This window comes from Bos grunniens, chromosome 1, assembly GCF_055505025.1.
Source record: "Bos grunniens cultivar Pamir isolate PY7600 chromosome 1, Bosgru_T2T1.0, whole genome shotgun sequence".
Classification (NCBI taxonomy): Eukaryota; Metazoa; Chordata; class Mammalia; order Artiodactyla; family Bovidae; genus Bos; species Bos grunniens.
Window position 1 is genome coordinate 87,282,860 of NC_141165.1, and position 24,120 is coordinate 87,306,979.

Consider the following 24,120-nt stretch of genomic DNA (forward strand, 5'->3'; position numbering starts at 1 on the left):
AATGCAAATAGTGTCAGACTTTATTTTTGGGGGCTCCAAAATCACTGCAGATGGTGACTGCAGCCATGAAATTAAAAGACGCTTACTCCTTGGAAGGAAAGTTATGACCAATCTAGATAGCATATTCAAAAGCAGAGACATTACTTTGCCAACAAAGGTCCGTCTACTCAAGGCTATGGTTTTTCCAGTAGTCATGTATGGATGTGAGAGTTGGACTGTGAGGAAGGCTGAGCGCCGAAGAATTGATGCTTTTGAACTGTGGTGTTGGAGAAGACTCTTGAGAGTCCCTTGGACTGCAAGGAGATCCAACCAGTCCATTCTGAAGGAGATCAGCCCTGGGATTTCTTTGGAAGGACTGATGCTAAAGCTGAAACTCCAGTACTTTGGCCACCTCTTGTGAAGAGTTGACTCATTGGAAAAGACTCTGATGCTGGGAGGGATTGGGGACAGGAGGAGAAGGGGACGACAGAGGATGAGATGGCTGGATGGCGTCACTGACTCAATGGACCTGAGTCTGAGTGAACTCCGGGAGTTGGTGATGGACAGGGAGGCCTGGCGTGCTGCGATTCATGGGGTCTCAAAGAGTCGGACACGACTGAGCGACTAAACTGAACTGAACTGAAGATGAATTATTATTTTTTAATAATAATTCTAAATGTCATTTTAGAAATGACATTTTTCTAAGCTTTCTTCCTAAAATGCCTGGAATGGGCCCTCAAATGGAAGGCCTTGCCCAGGACAGGAAGGCCGCAAGACACCTTCATTAGGGCGCTAACTCCTTTTTTTCTGCCTCGCGACTGGCCCACCGCTCATCCCCCAGCTGCCTGCCCCCTCCCTTTCCCCGGAGCCCACGGCCCCAGCGCCGCGATTCCCGAGGCTCCGCCCCCTTCAGGGCCGAGCGCCCTTCTTCAAGATGGCGCCAGTGGCCTCTTCTCTGGGGGAAGTGAGCTCACGCTACTCCGGAAGGGAAGGCGGGGAGAGAGCGAGCGGGCGGGTGACCAGCTGTGGGTCTGTAGGACTGTGGGTGGGGCGGTGGCCGCAGTTGTGGGTTTCACGTTTGGGCAGTAGCGAGGGTGAGGGACTCTTCCGCCGCTGGGAACCCGGTCGAGGGCTCAGGGCCGGGGGCGTTGGAGGAAATCGTCCCTAGCTGCTCGCCTCTGACTGGAGGCGAGGCGACCCTGGGAGCCGGCGTCCCGCCCCCGGCGGCCTCCTTCCCCGACCCTCCTCCCGGGCTGAGCGCGAGCCGTTCCAGCTCTGTCTCGAGAGCTGCTGTGGGAACCGCCGAGTGGGCTGGACTGAACCTTCCCGCTGAGGACCAGCTTGAGAAGAGGGAGCGAGGCGGGTCGGTCCGTCAGCCCAGAGGTCAGGCCGCGGGTTCCCGTCAGTGGACCGTACTTCGCCTAGCCCTCCTGGCTAGGGTCCGCGACCTCCTCACGCTGTTTCTGCTCCTCGTTTGAGCATGCCACCAAGTCCTCTGGCAGGGTGATTTTTTTTTTTCCTCCTTGCTTTTGCCTGGAAGGAGATATATATTTAAAGGACATCTGCCCTCTTCGCTGTCCTTCTCCTCTTAAAAGTTTCCTTCAGGGGGAATGCTTGTATTCCTTCCCTGGACTATTTGATGATTACTGCTCCAGCCGCCGGCTAGTTTAGCAATTGGGAGCCCTTTCATATCAGATCTTAAATCTTATCACTTACAAAACTACTCTACAGAGTTGTTTCTCCCGCCCAAGAAGGGCAGATGGACTTTGGAGTTAAGATGCAGGGGGGTGAACCCGTGTCAGCAATGAAAGTCTCAGAGAGCGAAGGAAGGCTGGAGGGCCTGGCCACCGCGGTGACCCCGAACAAGAACAGCAGCAACAGCAGCTGTGGGGGTGGAATCAGCAGCACCAGCAGCAGTAGCAGCCGAGGTGGCAGTGCTAAAGGCTGGCAGTACAGGTATGGCCCTTTCTTCAAGGTGATTTCCTGAGGAGGGGGTGAGTATGCTGAAGTCTGCATTCTTGCAGTTGTTGAAGGGTTAGGTTTATGCAGTAACTTCAGAAGTAGCTAATACGTTTCATTTGGATCTGGGGGTCTCAACTTTCATTAGCAAGATTTAATACATTTATTTGTCCATTCAACAAGTATTTAGGCCTTTAGGAGAACACATAAATGTATCCCTTAACTCCCTCTACAACCGTAGAGTTAATTTTTCCTGTGATTTGAGTCTATACTCACTTTTGTTTTTTCCTATATTGTAATTTGTTTACAATAAGTCTACCTCCCTTTCTTGCTTGTGGAAGGCGGGGGACTGTTTAACTCCACTCTCTCCAGAGGCTAGCAAAATGCTTGGTGGTGAGAACTTGTTTGTCCAGTGATGGATGGAATCATTCAATCAGAGAAGATTCTTGCCCTCATAGTATTTGTGATTTAGAAAGAGAGATGTACATAAATAATTAAATACAGAGTGTGTGCGTGCTCAGTCTTGTCTGAATCTTTGTTAGCCCATGGACTGTAGCCTGCCAGGCTCCTCTGTCCACGGAATTCTCCAGGCAAGAATACTGGAGTGGGTTGCCATTCCCGTCTCTAGGGGATCTTCCCGATTCAGGGATCGAACTCAGGTTCTCGACAAAAGTACAAACTCTACTCTACTCCGATACTCTGAACTAGTGAGATGTTTCAGTTTGAGTTGATTAGGTCACTCACACCCCTCTGTCTTTGAGAGATTCTACATTTATTAATTTTCATTGATATGAATGAAAAACTGAAGGAACAGGAAGTGAGTGCTAGAGAAGTAATGGTAGTTTTTTGTTTTTGATAATGTATAGGATAGGTGAGCATAGCCATCCAGAATCTTTTTTTTTTAATTGAGAAATATTTGACATGTAACATTATATTAGGTTCAGATGTACAACATAAAGATTTGATATTTGTATGTATTGTGGAGTGATCACCACAGTAGATCTAGTTAATGTGTGTCCCTGCACAGTTAAATTTTTTTTTTTAATGAGAACTCTGTTAGCAACTTTCAAATGCGTGATACAGTATTATCAACTATAGTCATGATGCTGCACATTACGTTTCCACGACTTACTTATTTTATAACTGGAAGTTTGTACCTTTTGATCACCTTCACCCATTGTACCCACCCCGCCTCTGGCTGCCCTCAATCCGTTCTCTGTATTTATGAGTTTCGTTTGGTTTTTTAGATTCTACATATAAGAAGCGTTGTACAGTATTTGTCTTTTCTCTTTCTGACTTTTCTCACTTAGCATAATGCTCTCAAAGTACGTCCACCTTGTTGCAAATGGCAATATTTCCTTTTTTATGGCTGAATAATATTCCACTGTGTGTATATATACCACATTTTATTTATCTACTCATCATTGTCCATTTGATGGACTCTTTGGTTGCTTCCGTGTTTTGACTTTTGTAAATAATACTGCAGTGAACATGAAGGTTCAGATATATTTTCAAATTAGTGTTTTCCTTTCCTTGGGATGAATACCCGGAAGTGAAATTGCTGGATTATTCAGAATCTTAAGAATGAATGAATGAAATTGTAATATCCTTTGTTATTGGAACTATAGGAATGAATTCTTAAATTTTGGTCAAGTAATTGCCTTGTGCCTAGCTCTAGTCCTTTTTAGCCTTTGTGATGTTTGTAGTTGTGAAATTTGTATGAAATTTGGAAGAGATTAAAATCAAGATTTTGTGAAGGCCGTACATTTATCATGAATAATATCCATATATGTGAAATATGCTTGGCTGTGTTTACATATAGAAATGTAGAAGATTATAATTTTTTATTGGTAAGTGATTATGAAAGGAAAGTATAGTTACTGTGAAATGTCTAGGCTCAGTTTTGGAATGCATGATACTTTTGTGTGTGTGTGTGTGTGTGTGTGTGTGGTTTAAGACTAACCATATAAAATTATCAATAACTTGGCAGGGTTATTTTGCTATAACTTAAGGAAGCAAGATCAAGTAATATTTCATGTAGCCAGAGGTCAGTCTTCTGACATCTTCAACTGTTTGAACCCCAGTCTTTAATTGAACTGAAAAGTGAAACAGGTTTCTTAACACTGTCATAAAGCCATATACTTTATTACTATACTTTGATTCAGGATTCTATTATCCCTTACTTAGGGTATTATTTAATGGTTATATAATTTTAAACCTAGAATCTGTTGAAAGCACAAAGGAAAAAAGTTATCAGGAAATGGCAGCTGACAGAACAGTCAAAGACTTGAAAAATTAACATGCAGATTCAGCTATATTACTTCCTATTAATACAATTATAGTTACAATGACCTTGTCATCCAGGAGAGTACAATATGTTTAAGAAGGCAGACAACTGTATCATATGATGATGAACAATTTCAAGGAAAATGACTAAACTAAAAAAAATGCTTGTGTTGGCTAATTCAGTTATGTGGAACTCTTCCCCAGTGATGCAGATACATAGCGCATTACTGCATTTACATACGGACATTTACTTACATGAGGCTTGTTCAAAGCTAGTCTTTCAGCCTGTTTCTCAGTTGAATTTATCCCTTTATCCTGTAGGACATTAGTCAAACAGTTTCCTTCATTGTCTTGTGTTACTTCTTCCAGGCTTCTTCCTCTGAGGCCCAAAGTCTCTAGATTTAAAAAACAAAAACAATAATGAAAACTAATCTAAATCCTTTCCTTTTAAAAACAATTTACACTCAACTGCTTCCATTTCTGTAACTCTTATTTGTTGCTCAACCCACGACAGTTGGCTCTGTCCTTACCAAGGATATGAATAAAAAATGATGAATATTTTTAGATTCTTATTCCAACTTTTTAAGATATATGATATCTTTATAAGTGTATCTGTTACTATTCTTTTCTTGCCTTTTTTGACATTACTTTCTCTTAATTTCTCCTTTATTGCTCTAAGAGAAAGCACCAAGTCATGTTCGACTCTTGTGACCCCATGGATTGTAGCCTACCAGGCTCCTCTGTCCATGGGATTCTCCAGGCAAGAATACTGGAGTGCGTTGTCATTTCCTTCTCCAGGGGATCTTCCCGACCTAGGAATTGAACCCAGGTCTCCCTCATTGCAGGCAGATTCTTTACTGACTGCTATGCTGGGAGCCCCTTTATTGCTCTGTTGTCTAATTAATTGCTCCTTTCTCACTTCTTTGGTTGGCTCTTTTACTTTAGAAGCTGATATGTTGCTTTATCATCTCCTCTTAAGCTCATGTTTTCTGTTTTCTGTCTCATTCTCTTCCATGGCCTCACCAGCCCCCTCTGGAACTTTAGAGCCATAAATGCAACTGTGCTTACCTGTAACTTGCTACTATCCCATTTAAAAAAATGGAGATTTCAGGTTATGTCTTAGGGAGTGGTTGAAATTCAGTTAAGACTATGTGATTCAGTTGCTTCCCAGGTGGCACAGTGGTAAAGAATCTACCTGCCAGTGCAGGTGACACAGAGATGTGGACTCTATCCCAGGATTGGGAAGATCCCCTAGAATAGAAATGGTAAAACACTCCAATATTCTTGCCTGGAAAATTCCATGGACAGAGGAGCCTAGTCTGTGCTCATGACTGAGCAGTTGAGCACATGCACTTGTGTTTCAGACACTGGGCTTTGGCTTTGCAGACTTAGAAGATTAATTGGCATAATGCTTTCATGGGTCATATATGTTGTAGCATATATTGTTACTTTATTCCTTTTTGTGGCTGAATAATATTTCATTTATGAATACACCACATTTTGCTAATCTTTTCAGTCAGTTTCCATGTTGTATATTATGAATAATGCTGCTTTGAACATTTGTGTTCAAGTTTTGTATGGACATGTTTTCATTTCTCTTGAATATATACCTAGGAGTAGAATTATTGGGTTATAAGGTAATTGTTTAACTGTTCAACTGTTTGTGAACCTCTTAGACCATTTTCCAAAGCTGCTGCACCATCTTATCTTCTTATCAGCAGTATATTAAGGTTTTAACTTACTTGACATTCTCATCAACACTTGTTACTGTCTGTCTTTTTGGTTTTAGCCATCCTAGTGGCTATGAAATGGCATCTCATTGTGGTTTTTGAATTGCATTTCCCTGATGACTAATAATGTTAAGTATCTTCATGTTCTTACTGGTTATTTGTCTGTCTTCTTTGGAGAAATGTGTATTCAGATCTTTTGGCCACTTTTAAAAAGTTGAACTGGATAGCTGGTTTACAATATTGTGCTAGTCTCAAGTATACAGCAAAGTGTCAGATTCTTTTCCATTGTAGGTTATTACAAGATACTGAATATAGTTCCCTGTACAGCAATTTGTACCTGTTAATCCCAAACTCCTAATTTATCCCTTACCCCTTTCCCCTTTGATAATCATAAATTTGTTTTTAGTGTCTGTGAGTCTATTTATATCTTGTAAATAAGTTGCTTTGTGTCTTTTTTTTAGATTCCACATATAAGTGGTATATGATATTTGTCTTTCTCTGACTTATTTCACTTACTATGTTAAAGTCTAGGTACATCCATGTTGCTACAAATGGCATTATTCTTTTTTTGCTGAGTAGTATTCTATTGTGTGTGTGTGTGTATTACATCTTCTTTATCCATTCATTTGTATCGGTGGACATTTAGGTTGCTTCCATGTCTTGATTATTATAAATAGTGCTGCTGTGAACATTGGAGTGCATCTGTCTCTTCAAGTTAGAGTGTTCATCTTTTCCAGATATATGCCCAGGAGTGAGATTGCTGGATCATATGGTAACTCTATTTTTGGTTTTTTAAGGAACCTCCATACTGTTTTCCAGAGTGGCTGTACCAGTGTGTATCCTTACCAACAGTGTAGGAGGATTCCTTTTTCTCCACAGCCTCTCCAGCATTTATTATTTGTAGACTTTGTTGATATCTTTGGCCATTTTAAAATTGGATTATTTATCTTTTGATTATTGAGTTGTCAGGGTTCTTTGTGTATTATGTGAACAATTCCTTTATCAGATATTGATTTGCAAGTATTTTTTCCCACTCGTGGGTTGTCTTTTCACTTCTTTTTTTTTTTTTGGCCAAGCCTCAGGGCTTGTGGGATCTTAGTTCCCCAACCAGGGATTGAATATAGGCCCGCGGCAGTGAAAGCACGGAGCCCTAACCACTGGATCACCAGGGAATTCTGGTCTTTTCACTTTCTTGATGAAATTATTTGTAGCATCGAAGCTTTTAATTTTCATGAAGCCCCGTCTGTTTTTTCTTTTTTTGCTTATACTTGGTATCACATTTAAGAAATCATTGGCAATGCCAAGGTTGCAAAGATTTGCACGTATATTTTTTTCTAAGAGTTTTAAATTTTTGAACTTACATTTAGGTCTCTGATCCATTTTGAACTCATCTTTCTTTATGATTAATTTTATTTTTGCTCATGTTAAATATCTGCTTATATCTTTTCATTTTTTTATTAATATATTTGAAGTTTATTTTAAATATTCCATGTTAATACTTTTGCTAGTTAATATTTTTAATATCAGTAATACTGTAAACTATTATTACTTTGTTGATAGAAGAGGGATATACAGTGAAATGTTTACCTTACATACTTGTCCCAGCCACCCATGTTCCCTCCCTGGAGGCACTACCTTTTACTGATTTCTTCACTATCATTTCAGAAAATTTATATTAGTTTTTTATGTAACAAATATGTAACTACATATATCTTAATTTTGTATGGTTATAAATATTTTTCTATACTTGCTGCAAAGATTTTCCTGGTCTTTATATTTTAATCTATTACATTTTTCCAGTCATATAGAAAACCTGTATAAATCAAACTCTTACTCTTTTTTCTTTCACTTCAAATTATAGAAATTTTATAAATATTTGTTTTCATGTAGTTTTAAGATAATTTGGTAGTTTTATATTTAATCTTTTAATCTTCCTAGAATTTATTTAGAAATATGAGACAGTGTGTTTGTTATCTATTATTGTGCTACAAATTATCCCCAAATGTAGTGTATTGAAACAGCAGTGTTTTTTTAATCTCACAGTGTCTGTGGGTCAGTAATATTGGTGCAGTACTGCTGGGTGCTCTGGCTCTGGGTCTTTCACAAGGCTATAGTCATCTTGAGGCTCAGCTGGGAAGGATCCACATCCTGGCTCATTCATGTTTTGGCACAATTCATTCATTTGGCACAATTCATGTTTTGGCACAATTCATTTATTTTGGCTTGTTGGAAACAGACCTCAGTTCCTCACGAGATGACCACTGGTGGCCTTCTTTGGTTCCTGGCCACATGGACTTCTCCATGGAGTGTCTTACAACTTGGCAGCTTGTTTCGTCAGAGTGAGGAAGTGAGAAGAGAGTGCTAGAAAGAAGGAAGTCAGTCTTTCGTAACCTAGACATGGAAGTGAAGTCACATCACTTTTCACTATTCATTAAGAAAAAGATGAGGTTTAGCCACACAAAGGTTGGATACCAACAGGTAGGGATCAATGGGAGCCGTGCAATAAGGTGCACGTCATAAATGTTAATATGAATGGATTCAAGATTGTCATCTATGATTGAGATAGATTTGACAGCTACACTACTGGAAGTTTGTCTCTAAAGCTGAGAATTGGGGGCTGAATTTGATCTTTGGGGAATAAGAGGAACTACTTGGAAATCAGTTGTCATGACCCAGACATTTGATAATAAGGAAAATGTGCCAGTAGGCTGAAAAAGAAAGAACTCATTAGAGGAAGAGTGACAGGGCTTGGTGGTTGATTGGGTGATTAGGTGGAAGGCAGTAGAGGGAAAGGAAGTAAAAATTGACTTCGGTTATCCAGATTCAAAACTTTGAGAAGTCTGTACTAGGAGAAACAGATTTTTGAGAGTCACGTGCTACATTTGCTTTTGGGTAAATTGAGCCTAAGTTGCCAGAATGTTTAAGTGACTTAGAACTATGGGGCATTAGAAATGTAGATAATTGCCTTTGTAGTATCCAGAATGTCCTCTCGTTTATTATCACGTTCAGTCATCTTGGACGAAGAGAGAGAGTCATTATTCCCATTTAGATTACAAATGGTTGTTCAAGTTCCTACGAATGCCACAACCTCCTCTACCTATTACTTGGGGCCCCTGGATCAGAGACCCTCAATATGAGGGTTAGGAGAATATGCTGCCTCAACAATTTAGGGACAATGCCCCTTCCCAGAAAGTAGTCTAAATAAGTTGGCCAAGGTTATATAGCTAGTAAATGAGAGAACTTTTATTCCCAGGGAGCTGTTTGCCTAAAGATATTAAAAGTAGATGAGCTCTCTAAAGGAATGAATAATTATTGATGAAGAATTAGTTTAGGACATGGAAGCTTCTTCATTGCCTTTTCATATTGCTCATGGGGTTCTCGCAGCAAGAATACTGGAGTGGTTTGCCATTCCCTCTTACAGTGGACCACATTTTGTCAGGACTCTCTACTATGACCTCTCTGTCCTGGGTGGCCCTGCACAGCATGGCTTATAGCTTCATCGAGTTATGCAAGCCCCTTCGCCATGACAGGGCTGTGACCATGATGCAAAGAGCTGCTCATTGGAAAAGACCCTGGTGCCAGGAAAGAATGAAGGCAAAAGGAGAATAGGGCAGCAGAGGATGAGATAACTGGTTGGGTAGCATTACCAACTCAATGGACATGAATTTGAGCAAACTCTGGGAGATAGTGAAGGAAGGACAGGGAAGCCTGGCATACTTCAGTCCATGGGGTTACAAAGAGGTGGACATGATTAGCAATTGAACAACAACAAAACTTTCATTATTTACTAGTGTTGTAACTCATGCAGCAAATAGTTTGAGTCTTTTCCATGTATGAAGCTCTCTGTTAGTTAATTCTAAAATAATGTATACTCTCAGAACAGTGGAAGTAGGGACCCCAAGGCTTATTTTGGGAGGATCATGAAAAAGGATCAGAAAAGGGAAGAGCCTCAACTATATTTGCAAAATATTAATGTATCATGATGAACTTTTTTAAAACCAAAGCTGAGAAGTGTGTTTATTAGTCTTAAAATTTCTTTCCAGGGTAATTTATATGCATATGATTTATATTCACTATTTAAAATGAAAATAGATTTCTTAATTCTATATCCTTCCTTCCTTTTTCATAGTAAATGTTCAAAGTTTATAAAATGTGCATGTTTCCATTATTTTTCTTCTTGCCAGCTTTCAGAAAAATTTACAAATCTGCAAATCTGCCACTTTTTTGTTTAAAATGGAGAGAAGAGAACTACCCAGAGGAGGAACTTAAAAGCAAATTGGGGCATATGATGGGCCTGCTTTTTCTTATTTTGGACTCTGTGCTACCTGCTGCTGCTGCTAAGTCGCTTGTCGTGTCTGACTCTGTGCGACCCCACAGACGGCAGCCCACTAGGCTCCGCCGTCCCTGGGATTCTCCAGGCAAGAACACTGGAGTGGGTTGCCATTTTCTTCCTGTTAACAAACAGATCTCTTTGTTAGAAAAGAGTATGCTAACATTAGCAAATAGTATACATTTCAGTAGATTGGGTAGACGTCTGCAAATGCATAGAAATAATTTTTGTGGTCAGATCTGGTGTCTTGCACTCTAAATACTCTGTTACAGGGAAAAGTACCCATTTGCAAATGGGGAAATGACATCTGCCTAAATATAACCTGGTGTTTGCTGTCTTTGAGATTTTTACCACTTTTGAGGTTGATTTGAAGAAAAAGTCGTAAACGTTTGCTTTTTTTCTCTTAAAGGTTAAAGGAAAGTTGAATATGTATTTCTGTACCCTAGTATTTGTTTTGTTTTGTTTTCCTTAAGTCTGCTACAGCTGATAACAAGGGGAAGACACCTTATAGGCATAAAACTGAAAACAGTAATTTTCTGTTGCAGAAATCTAGTGAGAACCCTACCAAGCTTTGAACAAGATTTGGTTATAGTATACTGTGATTTCTTATATTTTTGCTTTATGAGTTTAAATATAGTCTATTTGAGTTCATATTTCTCGAGAAGTTATACTTATTAAAACTGTACAAACAGCTTAATGTTAGAACACACAAATTAGTCTTTTTAGTATTTTCTGAATGTCATGTAATTTAGGTTCCAGAGGTAATTGCCTGTCAAATAGACTTGTGGGAAATTATGTCTTTTGTTTTTGCTTTTGAAAATGGTAGAGAAAACAGGCCCCATGGTGTAATGGTTAGCACTCTGAAAATAGTGGAGAATATTCTTTTTTTTTTTTTGAAATGTGAAGCAAAGTATATTGTAATGTACTTGGTTAAAAAAAATCTGGGATTTCATGAAATTGAAAGTCAGAATTACATAAGAGATTAGTAACTGTAACCAGACATATTTGCTCCTTTTTTGTTTGTACCTTTAAAGTGTTCTGAAGAGATGTTAAAAAAAACACATTCCATCAAAAAGACAAACACAGCATTTAAAACACATACGTTTTGTTTCACCTCATCTTCTCTACCAGAGAGTAACTGATACACAAAAGCTGAATGAAGCGGCTTTTACAATTCCAAGGCCAGGCAATCAGGCTTAAATTCAGAAGACAGAGTGCAAAAGTTACATCATCAGCTTCTTCACATGAGGGAATTGAGATAAATTTCTGTTGTTTAGTCCTTCGCATTGTTGAATACGCATAAAAACTAACAAGGCTGGCAAGCCAAAAGGAATTTTCAATGGGGATTGAACATGTTTGCCATTTAGGTGCTACAGCTATCAAAAAGCAAATCTTTTTCATAAGATATTGCAGGTTTGTTTTTTTTTTTTTAAGCTCAGCAGTATGTTTTCCAGTTTCAAATCACATTTTCTCACTTGATATTTGTTTAGAATGCTCTCTCACTCTCTCTTTGTAAAAATAATTCTGATTTTCAGAAAGGCAGTATCAGGCAGAAGAACATACACATCTGAGACAGAACTTGACCCAGAATTGATTTAAAATGTTTGAGATTACAAATCCCTAAAAGAAAGTAAGTTGTACTACTTTGAGAGAGGGAACGTCTTTCCTAGCTAAGAATCTCCCACTGTACTCATTTTGTTTAATCAAATAATTTGTGTTCAGACTTGTTCAGGTTTAACTTAAAACTAAATTGCCTAATTTAAAAAGTTGCATTAGCGTTTTGACATTACTATCTGGGTTTTAGGAAGATTTTAGAGCAGTTTAGTTTCTGGTGAAAAAAAGATTTTCTTTTTGGTTACTTAGGTATTGTAACAAAGCATGATTTCCTATTCAGAGTCTCCCCGTACTTGAGTTGCCCTGCTTTTGCAGTTTGCTTCCATTGCTGTTCTTGAGGTTGGCTGGAAAGTCCCTGGAGGGGTAGACTGAAGCCTGTGGTTGCTACTGGCTGTATCTGGAAACCCTAGTCAAGAGGGATAGAAGGAAGAGAAAATTAGAAATAGAACAAGAGGTAAAACAGGGATGGAAAAAGGACATAGAAAAGAGAGATAGACCGAGGGAGAAAGAGGGAGGGACAGAAGAAAGGGACAGAATAAAAATGATGTAAGGGATGAGATGAAATGCCACCAAGAGTTGCTTCTGAAACAGGTTTCCTATCCTTGATACAAGAGGGCTTTTTAATGTAGTGTCGGAGCCTATACTCTCAATTCTATAAAGAATAAGGTGTTTATCAATTTTGTAGATATTTCACGTATTTATAACTAACATAAATGAAAAATATTCTAAATCTAATTTTGGAGAATAGGTAATATGTTCACTTGATCCAGAAGAAAAACAAGATTTGTAATGAAAATCTTTCCACCTGATCTCTACCTGCTTAGGACTCCTCTCACCTACAAATAGAGGGGATACACTTGGTTTTTTGTCTTTCAGAGATTTTTTTTTTTAAGAATTAAGTAAATACAATATACATTTGCTCCACTTTTAATTTTACTACAAATGGTATCAAATTATGTATATGTATATAGTATTAGTTTAGGCTTTCATAACAAAAATGCTGTACTCTGAATGGCTTAAACAACATAAATTTAATTTCTCACTATGAAGGCAGAAAGTTTTGAGATCAGGGTGCCAGCATTGTCAGGTTCTGCTGAGGGCTCTTCTCCAGGTTTTCAGGTGGTCTTCTCAATGTGTGCTCACATGGTAGAGACTGAGGGGTGGGAGAGAGCTCTCTGGTGTTTCTTTTAAAGGCACAAATCTCATTATAGGGGCCCCAGTCTATACCTGCTGCTGCTAAGTCGCTTCATTCGTGTCCGACTGTGCGACCCCCTGAGTATCTCCCAAAGGCCCCATCTCTGAAAACCATCACAGTGGGGGTTAGGACTTTACCATATGGATTTTGGAGAGACACAATTCAGTCTACCTTTAATAAGCTCCCTATTGATGGACATTTGTTTTCCAAAATTTTGTTATTATAATGTTGTAGTTAATAACCTTCCACACATGTCATCTTGCAAGCATATGAATATATCTGTGGGAAAAAATACCCAGAGGTTGGACTTACTGAATCAGTAAGTATCAAAATTGTAATTTTGATAGTAGTTATTACCAGATTTCTCCTCATTGGGGTGTACAGTGGCAGTGATTGAGTGCTTGTTTCCCATCAGCCTTATCAGTGTAATGTGTTATTAGACTGGCAAAAATCTAAAAGTTTAATAGGTTAAAAAATGGTATTTCAGGATAGTTTTAATTTAGTTCTTTTTTATAATGAGTGAAGTTTAGCATGAAATTCTGAGTGGGATTTTATTCTGTTTTGCTATCATTGTAAATAGTGAATCAATTTATTAATAGATCAGCAGTTGGGAAAATTCTGTACAAAATATACTTATGCCTTTAACATTTTTGTTTTTATTATTATATTCTTGGTAACCAGAGACATGGTTTCATTTTAGAGTATACTTTGTATGTTTTGAAGTTATATTTTTAAAATTTCACATGATTTTATAGCTATACCAGATAACAGAATCATTTGATTATGCAAATTTGTAATTGGAGGTGATCTACTTCCTAGAAATGGGAAGCTTGAAGATTTGCTACCGAAAATTATGATGAAACTTATAAAAAAAAAAAGATTTCTTTTTTTGGCCTCTCCATGAGGCATGTGGAATCTTAGTTCCCCGACCAAGGATCAAATCTGACCCCTTGACAGTAAGCGTGTGGAGCCCTAACCACTGGACCCCCAGAGAATTCCCAGATGTTTCTTTTATTTCTGTAATACAGTGAGCTTTAAATTTTTCTGTTTTTTTTTTTTTTTAATAACTTACAGGTTCTTTAAGATAAAAAAACTTGAGAGTTTGAATTTGTCGTTAAGTAATGTAAAATTTTCAAAAGAATCAACTCTTTAGTCAGGTTATATATATATATATAAAAGAACTTTGCTTGGAGCTTCTTGTGTGGTTGTCACCTTTTTTCTCCTTTTTATTTCAAGTATGGAGGAAGGGAAATGATTTTCTGTTATTTCTTTTTACATTCAATTTAGAAAGAATTAGCACAAGGGAAGAGGAGAAGGCGATGGCACCCCACTCCAGTACTCTTGCCTGGAAAATCCCATGGACAGAGGAGCCTGGTAGGCTGCAGTCCATGGGATTGCTCAGAGTCGGACACGACTGATCGACTTCACTTTCACTTTTCACTTTCATGATTGGAGAAGGAAATGGCAACCACTCCAGTGTTCTTGCCTGGAGAATCTCAGGGATGGCGGAGCCTGATGGGCTGCTGGCTATGGGGTCTCACAGAGTCGGACACGACTGAAGCGACTTAGCAGCAGCACAAGGGAAGAATGTATTCTTTCTTGAATTATGCTGTACAGGCAAAATTTAAATGTTACTGTAAGTGTGTTTTGGAACTAAAGCTAGAGAGAGGTACATAACAAAAGTAGAGAGAATAGATATTCAGTTAGGGAGACGATAGCAGGGACTTTTAGTATCCTGCTGTTCTCTTGTTCTGCGGTGTCCAAGTCTTATTGAAATGGCTACTATGAAGACTTTTTGAGAGTATATGGGGTATAAGTAAATGCTACTATGTGAACAAGATATTGTGCTAGAAAAATATGTCTACTTTTCTCTAAAAATTTTAAATGTGAAATATGTTGCTCTTACATGCAAACTTTACTTTTGAAATAACAATTTTCTGTTGAGAAAAACCTTTGGAATTTTGAGTGATGAGTAATGTACACGCATTTTAGATTGAAAAGGTCATCTAATACATGAGAAAACTGACAGAATTTAAGTGATTTGGCCAGCGCCAGTCGTGGCATTAGTCAGTGGGAACGTCAGAACTTGATCATGTATCCCTTTCAGGTGTGCATTCCACAGTATATATTACCTCATGCTTAAGCTTTAGAAACTTAATTTTGAGTATAAAGGTATTGAAAATCCTACTAGTAATTTCTGAAATTCCTGTTTATAAGTAAAGTCTTCACCCTATTTTTGTTGGCAGTGGTGCTGTAGGTTGGTGTGAGGAAACTGGCTGTTGTTGTATTGAAAGGTGGGAGTTAATATTGGTTGCAGCCTCTTTAGAGAGTAGATTGACAATATATAAAAATTAAAAATGCATATACATTTCAAGGAACAAACTTGAGTCAGTTGAAGTGAGGTGGATGAACCTAGAGCTTGTTATAGAGTGTAGTAAGTCAGAAAAAGAAAAATATTGTATATTAATGCATGTATATAGAATCTAGAAAAATGGTACTGATGAACCTCTTTGCAGAGGATGGAACGAAGTTGAGAGAGTAGCATTAACATAAATACACTACCATGTCTAAAATAGATAGGCAGTAGGAAATTGCTGTATGACACAGGGAGCCTAGCCTGGCGCTCTGTGATGACCTAGGTGGGTGGGAGGGAGGTTCAGGAGGAAGGGGATATATGTATACATATAGATGATTCACATCGTTGTACAGCAGAAACCAACACAACATTGTAAAGCAATTATCCTCCAATTAAAAATAAATTTTAAAAATGCATATCCTTTTCGCCTAGGAATTTCACTTTTAGCAAATATATACAAAGATATGTATAACTTAGTTTGTTACAGTATTGTTTGTAATAATAAAAGCCTGGAAGCAAATGTCCATCACTAGGAGGATTAGTTAATTATATAGTAATACTGCTGTGCAGTGGGTTTCTATGCAGATGCTAAGAATGAATTAAATCCATATGTGTCAAAATGAAATCATCCCTAAGAAAATTGTGAAAAAAGCAAGGTACAGGGTATGTAGTAGCAATCATTTAAAAAAATTTAGTGAGTGCACACAAGTGTGTGCACACACACTTGTAGGTACATAGACTGTCTCTTGAAGAGATGATAAAAAGTTGAGGGAAGTGCTTATCTCTGAGGAGGGGAATTGTTGGTGGAATACAAGGTTGGAAAGAGACTTTTCACTGTATATGAATTGTAGCTGCTGCTGCTGCTAAGTCGCTTCAGTCGTGTCCGACTCTGTGCGACCCCATGGACTGCAGCCTACCAGGCTTCTCCATCCATGGGATTCTCCAATGATGTAGTTAGGGAACAGTTATTAGGAAAAAGTTCTTCGTGGGATTCTTCATGGGTCGCTCATATTTCTGCTTCCCTTGTGCGTTGAGGTACTGACTCTCCTTTGTTCTTTACTGTTTTTTTTCAAAAAATATTTGTATAGCAAAAAGTCTTAGAGGATAGAGATAATATCTCCCTCCTGAGCAAAAGTCAGGTTTGTTTACTGTCCAATATAATAAAGATAATGTCTCCTTGCCATGGAGGTCAGATAGACTTACTGTTCTTAAAAGAGTTGGGTTCCTTCCACTCAAGGTTCCTTGTCTGTACTGCAGCCTACCACATGTGCAGGCATCTCCTGCCCTCTGCATTGCCCCATGTGACTGGGCTGATAATCTACTGGTATTGCTGTGACTACTGAAGTCTTTGGTATCGACGTACGAGTTTAATGTATTATGCCAGCATCCAGGAAACTGTGGCAAGCTAATTTGTTGGCTTGCAAATAGGGTGAAAGTGGAAACAGTGGCAGATTTGATTTTCTTGGGCTCCAAAATCACTGCAGACGGTGACTGCAGCCATGACATTGAAAGACACTTACTTCTAAGAAAAACTACGACAAACCTAGACAGCGTATTAAAAAGCAGAGAAATCACTTTGCTGACAAAGATCCGTATAGTCAAAGCGATGGTTTTTCCAGTACGGATGGCTGAGCACTGAAGAATTGATGCTTTCAAATTGTGGTGACTGGAGAAGACTCTTGAAAGTCCGATGTACTACACGGAGATCAAATCTGTCAATCCTAAAGGAAATAAATCTTGAATATTCATCAGAAGAACTGTTGCTGAAGCTGAACTTCCGAACTGTGGCCTCCTGATGTGAAGACCCGAGTCATTGGAAAAGACCCTGTTGCTGGGAAAGATAGAAGGCAAAAGAAGAAGAATATGACAGAGGATGATGAGGTGAGGTGGTTGGATGGCATCACCAACTCAATGGACATGAGTTTGAGCAAACTCTGGGAGACAGTGAAGGACAGGGAAGCCTGGCGCACTGCAGTCCATAGGGTCGCAGAGTTGGACACGATTGACTGAACAGCAACAAAATAGGATGATGTCTCAGACCCTTCATGGTTCTTGACAAGATACCTAGTGGACAAAAAAATTATCTTTTTCAAATAAAAGAAGTGGGAGACTCAGAGCTTTTTAGATCCCATCATTCTGACTTGAAAATGTCAGTCTAACAAGTAAGACAGATCTAGAGAACTGATCTAGAAAATGAGCCCTTTGTCTGAAGAGGAATCGACTCCCTTAAGCGGGAGAAAACCAGTATTTCCTGGGCGTTCACCATATTGAAATGCACTTCAAATATATTTGGATTAAAATATCTCTTCTTCGTTCCTCATTATAAATCTGAAGTTAGGTTTTTTAATTCACATTTACAGAAAGTTATGACCAACGTAGATAGCATATTGAAAAGCAGAGACATTACTTTGCTAACAAAGGTCCGTCTAGTCAAGGCTATGGTTTTTCCAGTAGTCATGTATGGATGTGAGAGTTGGACTGTGAAGAAAGCTGAGCGCTGAAGAATTGATGCTTTTGAACTGTGGTGTTGGAGAAGACTCTTGAGAGTCCCTTGGATTACAAGGAGATCCAACCAGTCCATTCTAAAGGAGATCAGTCCCGGTTGTTCTTTGGAAGGACTGATGCTAAAGCTGAAACTCCAGTACTTTGGCCACCTCATGCAAAGAACTGACTCATTGGAAAAGACTCTGATGCTGGGAGGAATTGGGGGCAGGAGGAGAAGGGGACAACAGAGGATGAGATGGCTGGATGGCATCACCGACTTGATGGACGTGAGTCTGAGTGAACTCCGGGAGTTGGTGATGGACAGGGAAGCCTGGCGTGCTGCAATTCACGGGGTCGCAAAGAGTCAAACACGACTGAGCGACTGAACTGAACTGAACAGGTAAAGACACAGGACCAGATTTGTTACTTGCCTAAGGTCACACTGGGATTCAGACTTGTGTTTGTCTGGGTTAAGCTCCTGCTCTTCACATTATAGTAAACAACTTCCTAACTTTCTGTAGGAAAGTTGAGAGTTGACTTTCTACTTTTTCGTGTATAAGTTTCTTCTTTCCCATCTTCAGATGGCTGGTTATCTGCATGAGGGATTTAGTTGTCTGTAACTATAGGATTATATATTGAATTTTTCTTTCTGTTTCCAGTCTGTATAGGCAAATGTTTTACAGCTGTGTTTCTCAAACTTCCTTTATGAAAGCTCTCTTAATTGCGTAAGACAGTCAGTGCAGTTTGTGATTTAAAGGAGCCCATGGCTGATGTAACTTTATGATCTTCAAAATTCACGAGGATTTATATTCTACCCTATAATATATCTGTTACTGGGTTTTTCAGAAATAAATAAATAACATCATGAGTTCAGGACCAGTTGAGAGGACATAAGGATCAGATAGGATGCAGTCAAATTTTCAGGTTATTTTTTTGTTGTAAAATGTACATATCATAAAATTTACGACTTTAACCATTTGTAACTATTTATAAGTTCAGTGGCCTTAAATATATTCACATTGTTATTGCAGCCATCTCCACTATTCATTCCAGAATTTTTTATCATCCCAAACTAAAACTCTATAACTATTAAATAACTCCCTACATCAGCCCCCGCCCCAACCACTGTTGTACCTTCTGTCTCTGATTTTGACAAATCTAAGTACCTCATGTAAGTGGAATCATAAAATATTTGTCATTTTGTGAGTAGCTTATTTCATTTAGCAGTGTCCTCAAGATTTATCCATGTTGTACCATGTGTTAGAATTTCCGTCTTTTTCTTTTAAGGCTGAATAAATATTCCATGTATATATATACACACACACACACACACACACACACACACTACATTTTATTTATCCATTCATCTGTTGATGGATACCTGAGTTGTTTCTGCCTTAAAATTTTTTTTTAATTGAAGTATCATTGATTTACAATGTTGTGTTTAATTTTTGCTCTACAGCAAAGTGACTCATATATATATTTTCTTTTTCATATTCTTTTCCATTATGGTTTATCACAGGATATTAAATGTAGTTTCTGGTGCTAGACAGTAGGACTTGTTTATCCAGCCTATGTATAATAGTTTGCATCTGCTAATCCCAAATGCCCAATCCTTCCCTCCCCCAGCCCTATTCCCCCTTGGCAATCACAAGTCTGTTCTCTATATTCGTGGGTCTGTTTTTGTTTCACAGATATGTTCATTTATGTTGTATTTTAGATTCCACATATAAGTGGTATCATATGGTATTTGTCTTTCTCTTTCTGCCTTAACTTCACTTTGGGCGAACCTAGAGGTCCATGCATATTGCTGCAAATGGCACTATTTCACTCTTTTTAATGGCTGAGCAATATTTCCTTTGTGTGTGTGTATGGAAAAAGCAAGAGAGTTCCAGAAAAACCTCTATTTCTGCTTTATTGACTATGCCAAAGCCTTTGACTGTGTGGATCGCAATAAACTGTGGAAAATTCTGAAAGAGATGGGAATACCAGACCACCTGACCTGCCTCTCAAGAAACCTGTATGCAGGTCAGGAAGCAACAGTTAGAACTGGACATGGAACAACAGACTGGTTCCAAATAGGAAAAGGAGTACGTCAAGGCTGTATATTGTCCCCCTGATTATTTAACTTATATGCAGAGTACATCATGAGAAACACTGGGCTGGAAGAAGCACAAGCTGGAATCAAGATTACCGGGAGAAATATCAATAACCTCAGATATGCAGATGACACCACCCTTATGGCAGAAAGTGAAGAGGAACTAAAAAGCCTCTTGATGAAAGTGAAAGTGGAGAGTGAAAAAGTTGGCTTAAAGCTCAACATTCAGAAAACGAAGATCATGGCATCCGGTCCCATCACTTCATGGGAAATAGATGGGGAAACAGTGGAAACAGTGTCAGACTTTATTTTTTGGGGCTCCAAAATCACTGCAGATGGTGATTGCAGCCATGAAATTAAAAGACGCTTACTCCTTGGAAGGAAAGTTATGACTAATTTAGATAGCATATTCAAAAGCTGAGACATTAGTTTTCCAACAAAGGTCCGTCTAGTCAAGGCTATGGTTTTTCCGGTGGTCATGTATGGATGTGAGAGTTGGACTGTGAAGAAAACTGAGCGCCGAAGAATTGATGCTTTTGAACTGTGCTGTTGGAGAAGACTCTTGAGAGTCCCTTGGACTGCAAGGAGACCCAACCAGTACATTCTAAAGGAGATCAGACCTGGGTGTTCATGGAAGGACTGATGCTAAAGCTGAAACTCCAATACTTTGGCCACCTCGTGCGAAGAATTGGCTCATTGGAAAAGACTCTGGTGCTGGGGGGGATTGGGGGCAGGAGGAGAAAGGGATGACAGAGGATGAGATGGCTGGATGGCATCACCGACTCAATGGACGTGAGTTTGAATGAACTCCGGGAGTTGGTGATGGACAGGGAGGCCTGGCGTGCTGCGATTCACAGGGTCTCAAAGAGTCGGACACGACTGAGCGACTGAATTGAACTGAACTAATGTATGTATGTGTACCACATCTTCTTCATCCATTCATCTGTTGATGGACATTTTGGTTGTTTCTATGTCTTGTCTATTGTAAATAGTGCTGCTATGAATGTAGGGGTGCATGCATCTTATTTTGTTTTGTTTTTTTATAGTAAGTTTTAACATACTGGAGAACAATTACTGAATAATTTTAAAATAAGTAAAGGTTATTACTATCAGCTTAAAATAAAATTTTAAGTAACATTTATCTGTCATTAGATAATTCTCTAATAATTAGCATCTTTTCATATGCCTGTTGGCCATCTATATGTTGTCTTTGGAGAAATGTCTGTTTAGGTGTTCTGCCCATTTTTTGCTTGGGTTGTTTGTTTGTTTTTATTATTGAATTGTAGAAGCTGTTTGTTTGTTTTGGAAATTAAGCCCTTGTTGGTTGCATCATTTGCAAATATTTTCTCCCACTCTGTAGGCTGTCTTTTCACTTTATCGTTTCCTTTGCTGTGCAAAAGCTTGTAAATTTGATTAGGTCCCATTTGTGTGATTTTACTTTTATTCCTTGGGAGACTGACCTAAGAAAATATTGGTACTGTTTTTGTCAGAATGTTTTGCCTATGTTCTTTCGGAGTTTTATGGTGTCTTATCTTATATTTAAGTCTTTAAATCATTTTGAGTTTATTTTTGTGTGTGATGTGAGGGTATGTTCTGGCTTCATTGATTTACGTGGGACTGTCCAGAGTTATTTCTACCTTTTGGCTGTTGTGAATAATGTTGCTATAAATATTTGTGTGCAAATATCTGTTGGAGTTCTTGCTTTTATTCTTTTGTGTATCTACCCAGAAGTGAAATTGCTGGATATAGTAATTCTATATTTAACTTTCTGAGAAATGATTATACTGTTCTCCACAGTGGCTGCACCATTTTATAGTCCCACCAGCAACGCACAAGTGTTCTAATTTCTCTACATTCTTACCAACACTTGTTATTTTCTGTTTTGTTTGGTTTTATTTATTTATATTGGCTGCACCACACAACATGTGGGATCTTAGATCCCTGACCAGGAATCAAACCCGTGCTCCCTGCAGTGGAAGCACAGAGTCTCAACCACTGGACCGTCAGAGAAGTCCTTTGGTTTTGTTTTTGATGGGTAAGGGCTTCCCTGGTGGTGCAGTGGTAAAGAATCTGCCTGCCAATGCAGGAGGCACAGGACACTTGGCTTGGATCCCTGGGTCAGCAAGACCCCTTTGAGTAGGAAATTGCAACCCACTGCAGTATTCTTGCCTGGAGAATCCCATGAACAGAGGAGCCTGGTGGTGTATAGTCTGTAGGGTCTCAGAAGTGTCAGACATGGCTGAGCACTTACACACACACGCGCATGTACATATCCACCTTGTTACAAGCAGCTTAGAATATTCAGGTCCTATCTCTGTCAGAGCAAATGAGACTATGTTCTCTGGGTAGATAGTCTAGGATACAAAGAAGCGTGCCCAGAGGGAGTGAGCTATTCATGCCTAGCTATGGAAAGAGTGAAGGGAAAGGGGAAGGCTGGGAGAGGAGGACAGGAGCTCTCTGGTGAAGTCATCATCATGAAAATACATGAGCAGGGAGTAAGTTTCTTAACATTTATGTGAGTTTTAACATTAAAAATGCTTTTAATTTCTTACAGTCAGATAAGTTGGCTCTAGAAATATAGCCTTGTTTTACCCTGTTCTCCTAACCACCTAGCCCAGTTTTGGGTATGTGTAACCTAATTTGAGAATTAAAAGCTTATAGGAACATAGTTTTACATCCCAAAAAAGCAATGCTCATAGGGTCACATTGAAAAGTTTTTAAAAATTTAATCCATTCCTATGTTAATAAGTATAAATAGCTCTGTGTCTGGACTGTCCCACCTAGTCAATATGATTGAACATTTTAAAATGTTTTACTTGGTTATAAAAATAATGTATTAAAATTGAAAAATGTGAAACAGTAAAGGAAGCGAATTAAATCAACCATAATTCTTCTATCCAGTGATAATCACAGTTACGATTTTGTGTGCTTTTGTTCTGTGCATATATTTTACTGTAACTATATGAAATTCTGTAACCTGCAATTTTAGGCTCTTGATAAGTGTTTCCCCATGTTAAAAACTCATAAACATTTTAACTGGTGAATACTATTCTATATTAGTTCGTCATTTTCTTAATTTCATTTGTTAGTTTGTTTTTGTTTCCTTTTCACTTCCTTTTTTTTCCAATCTATATTTTTTACTATTGTAAATAGTGCTGCAATGGACATATTTGCACATTATGTTTGTCTACATTTCTGTTGTCTGTCAGGATACCTAGAAGTGAAATTCTTAGGCCAAGGAATATTAACATTTTTAAGACTCTTTAGCAGAAAGGTGAGCATCTCCCTTGACTGTATACTTTTTGGTATAGATTAAGATAGTTGCAATTAGAATTTGTTTTATCTGGGATTTATTTCAGTATACAGGCTGTGAATTTAATTTTTTTCTGTTTTTTTGCAAGCTTCTCCGTTGTCTTATGCTTTTATAGGAAAATTTTGCTTCTGTCTTCTCATTGCTTAATTCATTCAACAGAGATGTAGTGAACACCTGCTTATATCCCAGACTATGCACTAGGTGCTGCACAGGCTGCTAGGATGAGTGAGAAGCAGTCGCTGCTCTGTGGAGTATCTTTACAGCAGAAGGACGCACGTGTGTTGCAATCATTCCCATCTGTTGTCAGTGGCTTTTCCCTCAACTAAGAAGGCGGCTCCCTCCGTTCATGCTATTTATATTATCAAGGGAATGAACCAAAACTCAGCCTTTTTGGAGGACAGTTTTTGCCTAGTAGAAAGTAGGAATATTGAACTGTGGCTGACTGGCACTTTCTTTACTACAGCTTGCATAAATTTCTGCCCATAATTAAGTGTCCTAAGGTATCTGATGCCAGTTCCTCTACCTGGGCTCTGGAGCCCCCTCTCTTCCTCATTTCCATCTCTCTTCTGAGTTGTGAGCCTTTTTCTCTTTACTGTATCCTACCCATTAGGCACTTTGAACTACCCCTGCCTTAAGCCCACATTGCCTTAACCACTTTTCTTTCTCCCAGTCTTTCTTCAGTTCATTACCAGCTAGCTCTGCCTTCATCATTACATTGAAGTATTATCTCTTGGTTGTTAAATCTTTTTTTTTTTTTTTGGTCATGCTTTGTGGCT

The 24,120-nt window shown here is 38.7% G+C and overlaps 1 protein-coding gene across 5 annotated transcripts in view; it reads left to right on the plus strand.

Moving 5' to 3' along the window:
• The first annotated feature begins 890 nt into the window (after window positions 1-890).
• Window positions 891-24,120, plus strand: part of OSBPL11 (oxysterol binding protein like 11) — a 92,525-nt gene continuing 69,295 nt past the window's right edge. For 3 of the 5 annotated variants that reach the window (XR_015164197.1, XR_015164195.1, XM_086401781.1), the window contains exon 1: window positions 897-1,935. Coding sequence is in view for 2 of the 5 variants with exons in the window: in XM_086401781.1 (XP_086257907.1) it covers window positions 1,739-1,935 (197 nt within the window). In the remaining 3 variants the exon portion in view is untranslated. Of the gene's footprint in view, window positions 1,936-24,120 lie in introns of all 5 variants that reach the window. The other 2 variants (XM_086401792.1, XM_086401807.1) reach the window with 2 other exon arrangements.